At 47.8% G+C, this 15,122-nt stretch overlaps 1 protein-coding gene across 1 annotated transcript in view; it reads right to left on the bottom strand.

The window, feature by feature from the left end:
• The window catches only part of Pdia5 (protein disulfide isomerase family A member 5), an 86,586-nt gene that overhangs the window by 35,873 nt on the left and 35,591 nt on the right, over positions 1–15,122 (bottom strand). The window contains exons 7-8 of the mRNA XM_004873617.3: positions 11,009–11,069; positions 6,452–6,519 (exon numbers count right to left, since the gene is read on the bottom strand). Of these exons, the coding sequence (XP_004873674.2) occupies positions 6,452–6,519; positions 11,009–11,069 (129 nt within the window). The remainder of the gene's footprint in view (positions 1–6,451; positions 6,520–11,008; positions 11,070–15,122) is intronic.

Genomic DNA, 15,122 nt, shown 5'->3' with positions numbered 1-15,122 from the left:
AGAGCTTGACTCAAGAAAAAGAGAAGAATCTCAGTGTTACTGATCCAAGAACCACTTAGAATACAGTGTCCCCTGAGATTCCGCTTTTTCTGCAGCACATACCTTCTTCTCTAGGGCTGGATCAGGCACCAGATCTCAATCTCTTCTCACAAAAGGACATTACTAGAATGGCCAGACCCAGAGAGGCGGTTCCACAGAACAGGGGGCAGTAAGCTTCGGGGGAAAGGAAGTTCCAAAGAGCCAACTGCATTGATAGCAGCAGAGTGAGATAACCTGGGAGGTGAAATTTCACCCTTTCTCATACATAAGGAAACAAAGCAAGAAAAACAGGAAAATCGTGGCTTCGGGGGACAGTGCACTTGATCTAGACCATTTCCACCCAGAGTCACAGGATCCTGGGGAAATGACGAACTCTCACTGAGGCTCCTTGTGTGGAAAATGTGGAGATGAGGCTGCCACAGGGTTCTCAGGAACAGGGATGAGATGGCCCATGTCAAAGGTTTAGCACAAAAGTGGGGCTCAGTGCGACTGCCATGGTAGTTACTTCCGGCAAGATGTTCCTGGTAATGGGAACTGGGTGTGCCTCTGGGCTTTCCATTCTCAGAAGTACCTGCATCTGTCTAAGTACCTAACACAATACCTGGCATACAGCAGGCACATAATAAATGCTTGCTAAATCACCCCCCCACCCCAACTTCAGGATGCCACAAAGAATACAAAGAGAATAAGCCTGAAAGGGAACTCATTAGAAGCCCTAGAGCCCTCTAAAAGCCATTCTGCTCATTTCCCAGATTGAGTCAGCCTGTTCCTGTAAAATTTGTCTACATAAAAGTTCTCTTTTTCTGTCTAATTGATTTTCCTAGCATCAGTGCACATTCACCACAAGATTAATCATACACATCCTCCTCTTTCATTACATCACTTCCCTGTGTGAAGCCTTCCAACTCCGTGGAATACAGGCTAAAATCCAACTCCACACTCAGCCCATATGGTCGCTATCTCATTTATGAAGCCTTCTTTCTTACAAAACTTGTAAGTGTACACCTGTTGGGGTCTAGTTTTTTTATTTTCCTGGGAAGAAGACTGTGAGAATTCTGCACAAGAAGAAAATGGGACCAAGTTAGCCTTCTCAGAGACCTCGAGTGGCAGCAGTGGCCAAGGGCATGGGCTCAGGACACCTGGGCAGGAGTCCCAACACCCTGCCTGGCAGATGCATTTCCTTGGACGGGTCATGGTTGCCTCTCTGTACCTCAGTTTCCTTACCTGCAGCCAACTTGTGCGCTTACAGTGAAGATTAAATGAGAGAGTAGAAGTAGCTAGAGCACTCAACAGGAATTAGCTATTTTTATTAATACTACTAAGAGGCTAATTCTGTTCATGGTTCCAGAACACGCACTGTGTTTGCCTGGTTCCCACTTGGTGCCTTCTGTTCCCTTTCTGAGGCTGCCTGTTCTCTACCATTTGGCAACCACTGAAGCCTCATTCATCCTTTAAGCCAAGAAAATCAATCATCCCTGGGAAGCCTTTCCAAACCACCTTTGCTTGGGGAAGCTTTTCATTCTGAGTTTCTGTTGCACCTCTATGCCACTGTGGAGGCACTGATTAGTTAACAAGACAGGTATTTTTTGAACGAGTATCTACAAACACTTTTTGGGGACTGGAGTTTTTGAAACCAAATGAGGCAAAACACCTGGTCTCAATCCAAGGCAAAGATAAGGCCACACTTTCTTAATAGAGCATGTGTGTGAGGGGGATATATTGGATGGGCCAGGAACAATCATGGAAGCTGCACATAGACCCCTGCTCAAAAGGGGACCAGGTTTCCAGACATTCCAGGAGGGGAAACAAGACAAAGCAAGAGGTAGCCCAGGAAGTAGAGCATACTTCTGTCTACCTTGACTGTGGGATACACAGAAAGTGGAAGAGAGAAGGCCAGTGAGTTAGCCCGGTCACTTAGGAAAAGATTTTGACTGCCTATGGACTTGGGACTCCATATAGGAGGGGATGGAGAGCTACCAACATCTAGGAAGACAGCAACCGCAACCCAGCTGCAGTTTGATTTTCTGGAAGCACAGTCATCCCTTGGTACTGGCGGGCTTGGTTCAAGGACCTCCATCCAACCAAAATCCTCAGATGCTCAAGTCTCTTATATAAAATGGAACAGTATTTGCATGTAACCTATGTGCATTCTCCCATATCATTTTATATTACTTTAATACATAATTGAATGCTATGTAAATAACACTTTGATATTGCATTGTTTACAGAATAATGATAAGAAAAAAGTCTGTGCATGTTCAGTAGAGACACAATTTTTCTCCAAATGTTTCTGATCCACAGCTGGTTAAATCCTCAGCTACATAAACCAGGGCCATGTAAGGCTGGCTACATAAAGGACAGGTTGAAAGGGAAAGACTGTGGGTCAGGGAGACAAGTCATCAGCCTTTGACAACCACCTAGTGTGGCTAAGCAGCCTGATCCAGAGTGATGGGCAGGTGTAAGATGAAGGCCTGAGGGGAAAAGTGGTTTTTATGGCAGTATGAAGGATTGAACCCAGGGTCTCTGCACTGAGCTACATCTTTTACCCCTCTCCAATACCCTGGGTGACTCAGAAAGGGTCCTAAAGGAATGTTGGAGGTCTGTAAGATAGAAAGATGCTGAGTATTCTTTTAGACATTCCACATTTGGGACAGGGGGAAAATCCAGACTTAGATGTCAAGCAAGCTGTATTGGAGCTTAGGGGAAGGAGTCCAGCTCCTGCAGTTATATTTTTCTGAAACTATGGATATAGATAAGATACCAAGGGACAGAGCGTAGCAAGACAAGGAAAGCAGTGCCAGGGCCATACTCTAGGTGCTGAAAGGAAAGCAGAGCCTGGGGAGCAGCCCCACCTAGTGAGCAGGAAGAAGCTGGGGTTGGCATTACCATAGATGGGGCAATGGAGGCTCCAAAACTGAGCTTTCCCAAGATCTGCCTGCTAGTTAGCACCAGCCAGCACTAGAGCCGGATCTGTACAAATCTGTCACCACAAACACTCCACTTCTGCATTTATACCCAGGCTGCCACGCCATGGCCAAGGCCAATAAGTGCCTGGGCAAAGTTCAGAGGTGCAGTGTGGACATGGGTAACTGGCAAGGCTGGGGCAAGGAGCAGATGAGGATGGGGCATGTCCTGCTGCCTGGGAAACAGGGAGCAGCTCAGCTGCTGACGAGGACATCAATTAGCAAGCAGGAGGGAGAACAGACACCGATGATTCACCAGATGTCAATGACAGCCAAAAAAAGCCAGCTCTGAGTTTGGAAAATGGCAAAGGGTGCTCATCCTGACCTGGCCTGGCTTCCTTCTTGATGACATCAGCAGGTTGGAAGCTTCCCAAGAAATCTGTAGAGGAGGAAGAGTGCTGACCCTCCCCACAGACGCAGCCAGCCAAAAAGGACTCAGAGATGACAGAGATGGAAAGCAGTAGGAGGCCTTAACCTGGGTAGATGCCATAGCAAGGAGGGGTGAGCCTTAGATTCTTGGGGAATAGCAGCCTTCTGTTAGCCCCTCTGCATTCTGCGTGAGCAGACAGAAAACAATCAATATACCTCTGGTCACCCAGCCCCTCTAGTCCTGGCTCTGGTGTGTAGACAGCTGCTGTTGTACCATGAGGCCTGGCTTTCGGAACCCTCTGTATAGGTGGTACCTGTGGTGGCTGAGGCCCTTCACACTTTAAAAGCAAGGGGGGAAGTGAAATAAACCAACCCCTAACAAGAAAACACAGTCAAGGAAACATGAGTTCATATAACACAGATGTCTCTGCCACCGCCTCCTGACCCTTTTGTAGCATCATCCAGGGAACAGGAAGGGGTGTCTTTTACATCTCTAGACCACAGCCCAGGTGGAAGAAGCAGGTGCTCTTCAGGAGCAAGCTTGTGAAAGCCTGGTGTGAGCCTAGGGTCAAAGAGAAGGTCCCATGCCACATGTATGTCTGTCCTTCAGAACTAATATTCTGGATTCCTTTAAAGGGGGAAAGTGTCAGGGCCGGGGATTTAGCTCAGTGGCACCACGCCTGCCTTACAAGAGCAAGGTCCTGAGTTTGATCCCCAGTAACAAAACAAAACAAAACAAAACAAAAAAATCACGCAAGCCTAAAAGGGGAAAGTGTCACATAAATATAGAGGTTAAAATAAAACCCTTTTAGGAGTGATAAGCCACACAACAGGTACTGGGCACCTACTGAGCCTAGCCCTGAACGCAGCTCTTGTGCCCTGGAAGCTCACATATCATTAGTATCAAATGGGGCACAAAAAGTGGTGAGGATCAGAAGCAAATATAGGTGGACCTGGCCATGCATGGCAGTCAGGCTCTGGAGGAGCCTGGAGGAACAGGAGGACCAAGCTGGGCAGCAGACGCAGCACTGGCAGAGCCTGGCCCTGAGGTGCACCTGCCTGACATCGAGTCCTCCCCTCTCTGGCACAGCCAGCCAAGATAATCTGTGAACCAACTTGGGGCTGGAGCTATTTATTCAGTAGCCCCACAGAGTATGCAAGTAGAGATGAGTAGTTTTGTTGCGTGCACACGGGCACAGGCAGGGAGAACAGAGTGGGTAATTAAGTCTTTTCTCCAGGCTAATCTTAAAATATGGTTCTATAGAGGCCCCAAAATGTGCAGTGAGACTTCCCCAGAGGGATGTGTATGTGCCCCAAGGCCACATGTCTCCAGGCAAGCTCCTAAAAATTCATTAGTGAGCAACAAGCAGGACCTTGGTGGCACCCCAGATTGAGGTCAGAAGAGAAACCATTAGTTCTTCTCAAGCCAACTTGCACCTGGTTAGTGAGGCCCTCCAAATGTGCAGGTGCTGCCACTTGGACTTCATAAGCTGACTCGGAGTTAATCACCACTTAATGTGATCCATAAAGATCATGATGCAGTTTCAAGACCTAGGTCTCCCTTAATGGGCCTTGGGCCAGCCCCACTGAGATAACTCCTCTGATAACCTCCCATGAACAGTGTACGGATTTTTCCATGCTTCCAAGAGGGTCTCGCAGCTGTTTTTTCCGTTGCCACCAAACAAAATAAAACAAAACAGAACACTTCCAGTACTCAGGGTAAGTGCTGTAATGGACAAACATATATCCAAGAGAATTCAAAGCAGGATCTCCAAAAGCCATTTGTACAACCATGTTCATAGCATTACTGACAACAGCCAAGAACTGGAAGCAACCCAAATGGCCACTGACAGATAAATAGATAAAGAAAATGTGGTATTTCTACTGAATACAGTGGAATACTACTCAGCTTTGAAAAAGAAGGAAATTCTGCTACATGCTACAAGATGGATGAACATTGAGGATATGCTAAGCAAAATAAGCTAGTTACAAAAGGTCAAATGTTGTATTATTCTACTCATATTACAGATCTAAAATGGTCAAAATTATAGAAACAGAGGTAGAAAGCTGTTTATTAATGCTGGGCACAGGGAGTGAAGGGGCATTCGTGTTTAAGGGGTTTAGACTCTTTGTTTTGCAAGATGGAAGAGTTCTGGAGATGTTTCATGACAATATAAACATACTTGACACTACTGAACTATACACATAAAAATGGCTAAGGTGGTCAGTGTGAGAGTGTGGTTCTTGCCATAATAAAACAATAGTCAAATGACAGAGTAACAAAGACCTGCAGGGTGGAGGAGGTGCAGGATGGCAGGGAGCATCAGGGACAGATCCGAGTCCCTCTAGGTGGGACCTAACTGTCTCTCCCGTCTCCCTTCTCTCTCCTGAGGGCCCATGGCCCCCCTTCTCTACACCATCCAGACCTGTACTGACCTGTACTGACCTCTTGGAAGGCCTGTTCCCTCATCAGCCCCTCTCCCCTCTCCTGTGTCATTTACCATGTGCTCTCCCTGTCCTTCTCTTCCTCCCTCCTTCAGGGACTGCCTACCTTCTTGCTTCTCCCACCTTGTGGCTGATCTTGCCTCTTTCTGCTCTGCTTTCCGCCATCCTTCCTACACTGCAGGAACACACGGCTGGGGGGCCCCAGGCAGGGTGTGGCCTCTGGGACTCTGCTCGGGGCCCCTGGTCCACCATCCTTGTCACCGACCCCCCTCTTTGCCCTGGGCTCCATGGCAATAGCTTCGGCCCACTTTGGAGCCCTATGCCAGTAACTGCAGATCCCTGCTGTTCTGGCTTTGATCCCCACCACTGGGCAATGCCAAGAGTGTGGCTTGCTGGTTTTCTATTTTATAACTGGCCTTGGCAGGTGCCAGGCTCTCCTGGTCTCAGAAACTTTGTGGTGCTCGTTCTTGACTTCATGGAGAACAGGCCTTCAAGCCACATGCAAAGCTGTTTCTGAAGCTGTCAGGCAGCAGGGAATCTCCTCATCCTTTCAGAGCCTGCCCGCCCCACCAAGCCCGTAGGGCCCTCCGCCACAGGGCCCAGGGGCCTCTCAGCTGTGCTGGCACCTCACTTACGAAGTGGCCTCGTAGCTGGGTCGCAGCCTTCTGGAAATGTGGCATTATCCTCTTGCACATACCGCACCCTGTCACAGGCAGGAGAGAAACAAACTGGTTACAGTGACAGCAGGGCCCTGGTGCTCTGCCTTCCTCCTCCCAGGATGTCTTCCCCTCAAAAACACGTACCTGGCTTTGAAACTCGGGACTATCCCAGACCCTGGGAATACAAAAGGAGTAGGAGGCAGGGGCCCTGGCACCCAAAGAGATTATGGTCTTAATGGCATAAAACAGGGCAGAGCTCAGCGGTCCCTCTATAGATGTTAGACCGAATAAGCAAAAGTGACACAAGCAGGAAGAGCAAAGACCAGAATAACTCGGTGCTGCCGCTGAGCTCCACAGGAATACAGGGGCCAGGACATGTCAGGAGAGCAGCCTCCTGCGCACACAGCTAAAGGTCGCTCCTCACCACCCAGGCAGAGACCAGAGTCAAATGCCACTAGGAAGCAAGGCTGGCGACCATAAACACAATGACTTCTGAAATTTTCATGCCTCTTTTCTCTTGTATTAACAAGGATAATTAAGCAATGAGTAGAGGCAGGCCAGGCATAAATGCTGCTGGCTCTGGCTGGTGGGAGGAGCACTGGGCCTGGACTCAGGACACGGCGCTAACCTGTCAGTGACTCGCCAATGCCTCCTTTCTCTGGGCCACTGCTTCCTCTGGCAGGTGAGGTGGGCTGGACCAGACTGGCCCAGGGCCCTGCCGGCTGTCTTCAGAGCATCCTGTCCTGGCCTTGGCTCAGCCCTCTCTGTGGTCAGGGTCAGGCTGGCCAGGCCCCAAATATCCATTACTACTTCACAGGGGCCTTGATTTCAACCCATCCCATAATTAAAATCCAACTAGAGCAGGACATGTTTCTGTAGAGCCCACCAGACACAAGAAGCAGTTTCCCCAGCTACCAGAAATTGTGACATGCCAGGCTGTCACCCTTTCTGACAGCTGCTGTGCTGCAAAACAGGTTTTGAGACAACGCTGAAGGCCACAGAAACCAAAGCTGCCTGGAACAATGTGTCAGGCTGGTTCTCATCTGAACTGGGAAAGCAGGGCCAGGGCCCATGCGGCCCATGGGGCAGAGACACTGAGAAGCGGGAGGAGATGGAGAGGAGTCCTCCTAGGCCACCAGGACCTAGTCCCCAGCACCAAGCCTATGGGCAAGATGCAGAGGCAGGAGATTTTGATAAACCATGCCCACGGCCCCTCCCAACATTCCTGCCTGACACCCAGGTGTATACACACACACACACAAACACACCTACCCTGCATACCAAGCCTGGGCTCCCGTTCCTGCCCTCAATCCAGGCTTTCACTGGGGGAGAAGGAGGAGGGCAGGAGCTGCTGTGAGGTAGGGCCAGTGTAAGCCACAGCATCTGCTTTGGGAGCCCGCTGTCAAGACAGGGACAGCACTTGTGGCACAATGGAAGGAATATGATGCTTGTCAGGGGACACTTCACAGGGGAGAATGGAAATAAGGACAGGCACAGTGAGAATGCTCAGGTGGATGCCTGTGGTAGGGAAGAAGAGACTGCATGGTGGAAAGGAAGCTCGGCTCTGAGGAACCAGACTCTGTTCTCATTTCCCCTTGATCCTTGCTGGCTGTGGGACCCTGGTGAGTAACCTGGACTGTCTGAGCCTCAGTGTCCCTGTCTGTGAAGTGGAGATAGTACCTGTCCCCCAGGTGTTAGGCAGGGCTGGCCCTCAGTAGGTGAGGGCCAGTGCCCGGGAGACACAAGGCCTGCCAGTCGGCCTCCCCATCTTCGATGTGAGGAACGCTTCACAGGGGGAACATGAGGCCACTCCATATCCTGGGGTAATGAAGGGTGTCACACTTCCTCTTCACTCAGCAACTGGAGGGTGACACTCAGGGCACAGGAGCTGAACTGATCATCTGTCCCCTCAGGTGTGGCCTTTCTTCCAGCTCTGCCCATCTGCACCCTGCAACAACATTGCCCTCCCCTCTTCCCCAAACAGGTGACAAGCCAGCCAGCTGTCCCCAAGGCTGGAGGCCAGCAGTTCTGGGTGAATAAAGGGACTAGGGGGGAGAGGAGATAGAAGAGTAATAGGAAGCTATGGGCCAAGCCAGTTTCCAATTTAACTTTACCAAAAATAGAGCTGGGACTGTGATTCTTATCTGAGTTTATCTTCCAGCAGATTCAACTGTGAGGCAAGGGAAGAGGTAAGACTAATTATCACTCTCAAAGCCCACAAGTCAGAGCAGTCAGCCTTTTTATTTTCTCATTAATTCAGTGAACAAACATTTACTGAACAAGCAGTGGGTCCTGGGGACCCTCATTCCTTGTCACCACAAAAGACTCCCATTGCCTCTGGGTTCATTTGCCCCACATGTAATCAGAGAATCAGAATCCCAGCAGACTTCCCAGGTAGGGAATTGCTGTGTATCCCAGGAATAGGCTGAATTATGAGGTAGGTCATGAAGGCTGAATTGAACTAGTATAATAAAAGCACAAGTTTGTTTCATTACAAATGCACACATAACAAAAGGAGTCCGTGGGTCCCAGGACCTTGGAGGCCATCCAATGTGATCCCCCACTGAAAGCTTAACTTAGCAACATGGTGTTCTCTTCCCTCTCCCACCACTAATATGCTTTGTGGCTCCTTTGAGGTTCCTAATGTCCCAGCCCCAGATTCCTATTATATAAAGATAATCACTATGCTCTCATTTCTGCAGCAATGAATAAGACAGGCAGCCTGGGCGAGGGCGGGAACACATGAGACAAACATCAGGTGCAAACTGCTGGTGAACTGCTCTTTTAAAATGATTAAAGTCATTACTCGGAAACCTGTGCGGCTGTGCCACCACTCTGCCTCACAACACGCCCTGCCTACTAACGCCCACCAGAGTCATCGTGCCACTTCTCCAGTGGCCTGAGCCCTGAGGGTTCGAGAGAAACCCAAGGAGGCCCCACTCCCTAGAGCTGTGGAGACAGGGCAACTCCTGAAGCAACCCATGGCCAGGGGTTCACAAGACCCCTCCAAGCAGAAAGAAAAAGGGCAAACAATCTAACAAACAACGATGAGGAGATGAGCCAGAGTGAGAGTGCAGACTGTGCTGGGTGGAGTGGGGTCTGCAGAAAGGAGGATACAGAGCCTCCACCACAGGAAGACACCCTGGGGCCCAAGGGGTCCTGCAACCCTGTGGTCACAGCAAACAAGCTTCAGAGCCCCACAGAGGAGCACGGGCCAGGGGCCTCAGCACCATTGCTTGTGTGGAGAGAGAGGGGCCTCTGCTTAAAGCACTTCTCAGGTACAGGGAATTGAGAACTTTCAAGAGTCGACAGAAGCCTGGTGTCACACACCTGGACACACCCACTTCCCATCACACACAGCCCCCTTTTTTCTCCAGCCTTCAGCAGATAGGGACACCTCTGGCTTCCTGAAGGGCAGGGGCAGGTCCCAGAGTCCCAGCTCCAAGGGCTTTTCCAGGTTCTCACCTCTCTGTGGCTTGGGACTCAAGAATTTGCAGGGTGGCTTGACAGTGAATACCTGACATTATGTCTCTCACAACTAATCCACTGTCACAGTTCAAAAGCAGTCAAGACAATGTGTTCATGTATGGGCATGGCTGTGTTCCAATAAAAGTTAATTTACAAAACACAGTGGCCAGCTGTGGGCCACAATTTGCTGACCCTTCCTTAAAGGCTTGTAGGCCTAACCAGTAAGTCTTCAATACAACACCACAGAAACAAGAACAATGTGCACAACATCTGGCAGAGTAAATGGCAAACAGTGAGGTTAAGTATGGTTTAGTTTCAGCTTATTTACATATATATACTTATAGTATTGGGCTGCAATGTAAAATACTTTTAATTCTGTATAAAAAGAATTTTAAAAGTTTGGAAAAACCTTTGGAAGCCCCTGTTCTGATACAATCCTTCTCTTATAGGTATGGGGACTGAGTTCCGCTGAAAGACTTAAGCTCACCTAGCTCATGGGTGTACAGCGGGAACCTGAAGCCAAGGCTTCAGGCTGTTACCTTGACAACCCTTCTGCCATTCCTCACAGCCTCTGTCCTCACACAAGGACAAAGCCCAAATCCCAGGGCTCCAGCTCTCTCTGATCCTGTCCTAGGAGCCACTCCTGGAGGGGCTGCCTCAGAGGCAAGCCAGGCCTGGGCTGTGAGGTACAGGGTACCCCAGGGGAGGCAGAAGAGCAGCAGCACCAGAGAAGGTGCACATGATGCCCAGCCGTGGTTCCATGGGGCAGGAAGGGGCACGAGGGTCTGTGGACCCACAGAAAGCAGGGGTGTGGGAAGATGGAGCTACCTAGGCAGGAGGTCTGTACTGTTTTTTGGAGCTCAGGGTAAAGAGAGAAGGTTGAAGAGAGCTGACAAGGACAGCAGGAGGAGGGGCAAGACGCAAAGACTGAAAGGAAGGCCAAGAGGCGCAGAGCAATCCAGTAAGAGCCTGGGGCTGGTTCCTAGTTGTCCCCTAAAAACTTCAACACCTCACAACACTCATGGAGACCGAAAATGCATGTTGGCCAGAAGAACATTCACTCACAGGGGGCATAAAACATCATGAGGAGCGGCTTCTCTTCCTTCTTCAGGAGCCGTCTGAAGTCCTGAGGCACAAAGAGAGACAACAGCAGCAAGTCACACACAGGTCACACCCAGCAATAATGGCACATGCCCTCTCCCTGCCTGGTGCCCAGTGTGCAGGAGGCACAGGGGTGAGTACCTCAGAAACACAGACATAGTCAGGACACCAGGAGCTGGAAGAACCTTAGAGCTTATCTATTCTAGCCTCCCTCAAATATCACAGAGGGGGAAATTGAGGCCCTGGGAGGACAAATGGTGCTGCCAAGGCCATCTGGTGTAATGCAACACCCAGGACCAGGCCACTGGCTTTACTTTCAGCTCCAACTAAACAATAAAAGATGGCAAGGAGCTGTTTTTTTCCATAAGGCTGTTGAAAAGACAATTCCTTTGTGTGATTTCAGAAAGGGTTTTGCTGTGGGGAAGCAGCTGTTTCCACATCTGCCAGCTTGGCCAGCTGGGGAATCTGCTTGCTGTGGTATCGGGGCTCCTCTCTTCCCTGGCTCGAAGTCATCCCAGGATCGCTGCACCCACAAGGCATTGGATGGGGTCTGTCTCACCCTCCAGTAGGTTATAAACCAAAAAGATCATTGGTATTTGTAAAACCTTTAGGCCAGAGGCTAGCACATTATTAGACAGTATATAATGACTTGTTAAATAAATACAATAAGTGTAAAAAGACAAATGGTCACAACAACATTAAGGTAAAGACTTCAGTGCTAGCAGGGTAAGGACTTTTCTTCCAACGAGAGCCAGTGATGGATGAGAAAAGGTAGATCCATTCCAGACTGCAGTGAAGCACTAAGACACTGCACGTTTTGATTTTAAAAAGTGCCTCTAACCAGTTTTCACAGAAGAAAATTAGAGGTTTTCTCTTTTGAATAATAAAGAAAACAAGAGAAATGTCGAAATGCAGCTTTCTGGCAGCAATGTGGCATTAGATAAATAAAATGATGGCATGTCCCACACAATGGAATACTCCTGCAGTGTTAAAAATGCTGAAGAGGAATATTTAATGTCACAATAAGATGGGTATGTTACATTAAGGGGGGAGCAATTCACAAAACAGCATATAAATGGAACAACATTTTTGTGAGTAAAAATACTGATGTATGCATTACCATTAAAAGCCTGGAAAAGCACAAAAATATCAGTGGGCATCTCTCAGTGAAAAAGTATGGGGTGATTTGTGTTTTTCTTTTATGAATAAGTTACATTTTCCAAATTTCCAACAGTAAGTCTGTATTCCTTAATTTCGAGTTAGGTAGAAGAGATTATACTTTCTTCATTGGTTATCTAAAATATTTTATAATAAATCCTGAAAAAGTTTACTCTAATTTACATAGCTAGAGGCTTTAGCACTCATTTTAAAACAGAGCACAGCACAATGCTGAATATGCAAGCCACAGAAACCAGGGTGTATTCGAAGAGGACAGGGAAAGGAAAACTTTTAAAGATAAAATGAGAAGGATTATGTAAGTGCTATGTTTTATATCTCGATATCCCCCCCAATGCCTTGTGTACTCAGAGGTGGGGCTTTGGGGAGGTAACTGGATCTTGGGGGCATCACACTCATCAGGGATTGGTCCACTGATCAGTTTATAGCTAATGTGAGGTTGGGAGGTGAAGCCTGGTCAGAGGGGGTGGGTCACTGAGGGTGTGGCCTGGAAGGGTGTATCTAACTCCTCTTTTGATCTTGATTTCTCTCTGCTTCCAGCTGCCATGGCATGAGCTGTCTCTCTCCTCTGCTACGCTGCCCTGCCTTGGAGCCAGCTGATTATGGACTAAACCCTCTACAAACTAAGCCAAAATAAACCTCTCCTCCTGTAGTTTTTCAGGTGTTGAGTATTGCATCTCAGTGACAAGAAAGTGACAAAAACAATAAGTTATTGTGAAACAATAATCCTTATATACAAAAGTGCCAGGAGCAACACCAAGGGTGCCAGCAGTCCAAGGCTGAACAGGCACTGAACAGGAAGGAGTCTTTGCAGAAGTAGTCCTTGCCCAAGGGGTAGACTTGCTGCCATCTTTTGTGGCAGTTCTTATCATCCAGCATACATGCACAAGATCCTTCCTTCATAACTTCACAGCTTTATTTTAGTTTTTGTGAGGGCTTAACACAAGTGACTACATTTTGATTGTGACAACTTTCACACAAATATTTGACCCTGCTACAGCTATTATCTAAAATGTCCCCTTAAAAGGCTCATTGTGTCAAAGGCTTGGTTGTTAGCAGATTGCTGCTTGGGAAGTGACTGGATCATGAGGATGGAACCCAGGGCCTTGTCATCATGTGAGGCAAGTGCTCTCCACTGAGCAGATGGAAACCTAGCCTGCTCTCCTAGCCTGATGGAAACAGAAGTGGACCACAGGAGCATGACCTTAGGGACTATATCTAGTCTCCAGCCCCTTCCTTTCTGCTTCTTGACTGCCAAGAGCAGCTCTGCTCTAGCGCATGCACCCTGCCATGATGATTCTGCCTCATCCTAAGCCCAGACGCAATAAGGCCAAGTGAACATGGACTGAAACCTCTGGAACAATGAGCCAAAATAACCATTTCCTCCTTTAAGTTGACTTCCTCCAGTATCTGTCACAATGATGAAAACTGACAAACACAGACCCTAACTCAGGATGAAGGATGCAAACACAGTAAAAATCATCTCCTGAGATCTCTACAGAAAGATCTGAGAAGGAAAGGTTTGATTAGGCTGGTAGCAATTTGGTTTCATTGGTTTTGAGTAATAACAAATGTTACATGCTTAATTACCTTCACAAAGTAACCCTACAAATTCAATTAATAATTCAAACTAGAATTTGGAACTTTTAATAATTTAATGTGGGGATTCTAGTGGCAGAGAAGCAACTTAGACTTTGTATTTCTGTTCGAGAGAAAAGAGCACAAAGAATAACAAGAGGAGAACAGTAAAGAAAACACTGATTACTATTCCTCCAGCTACAGGAGAACAATTTTAGGAAGTTCGGGACGTGACTTTAGGAGTAGGGAGATGCCAGGCAATTGCTTTACAGAGAAGCTAAAAACATTTATCATCACAGGAGCAATAATTATGTATCTCATAGCTGTAGGTACCCATCCACGCTCTCCTGACATTTGCCCCTCTTGCCTTGTCCCCCATCCACTTTTAAAAAACTTTACCTTCGAGGTGACAACACTTACCATCCCAGAGAAATTGATGCCCAGACCCTGAAACTGAATCACCAAAGACTAAACCCTTTCGGGTACCCACAATGACCGCATTAATGTCTCTTCCAGAAAGTTAAAAAGGCGTCATTTCCTTGTGATCTCACAAGCACTGAGAGCAGAGTCAAGGCTAGGGATGCAGCTCAGTGGCAGAGTGTTTGTCTAGCATGAACAAGACCCTGTGTTCTGTCCCCAGCACTGGGCTGGAAGCAGAGTCAATAATTTTAATAAAAGGGAAGAAGCAGCAATGGAAGATAAAAGTTATGTTTCATTTCAGTAAGGTGAAAGTAAGCATTCTCTCTCCACCTATTAAAAAAAAAAAAAAACATTGCTTGCCTCACGGACCATTTGAAATGTACGAGAGGACCTTACCCATCTCTATGTGAAGGCATAAGCAAGCAAAATAAGACATGACTCCAAACAGATAGGATAAAGGGACACACTCAGGCCAGAGGCAAGCAGTGCAAGGAGGGAAAGTTTGTATCATGGCTTTGCTTAAATCCTCAAAGATCTAATGAAGACTGAAAACCAGAAGCACCCTTCTACCTACTCCCCCATCCCCGGACCACTCTGAAAATTAAACCTTAAGTGGGTAAATAACGTGTGTAAGATACACAATAACTCACAAACTGCAAAATCCTACCGACATCTAGATTAGGTAGTGAGGGGAGTACATTTAAATCTATACTCTTATAAGGAAAACCTAAACATTTTGCATACATTAAATAAGGCAGTGGGGGTGGAGAAGGTTCTCAAGTAGCCACCTGTGATCTCCTATTGGTTCTATCATGGAGCTGGGAAGGGCAATCAAATACTAGGGTCCTGGCCTAGTCTCCGTGGATGAAAGCACAAGTGATCCTGGAATCCTTGAGCGCCTCTC

The sequence above is a fragment of the Heterocephalus glaber genome, unplaced genomic scaffold, assembly GCF_053883595.1.
Source record: "Heterocephalus glaber isolate CG9 unplaced genomic scaffold, H.glaber_assembly_v1.0 deba00000122, whole genome shotgun sequence".
Lineage (NCBI taxonomy): Eukaryota > Metazoa > Chordata > Mammalia > Rodentia > Bathyergidae > Heterocephalus > Heterocephalus glaber.
This window is presented reverse-complemented; position numbering and strand designations above follow the sequence as displayed.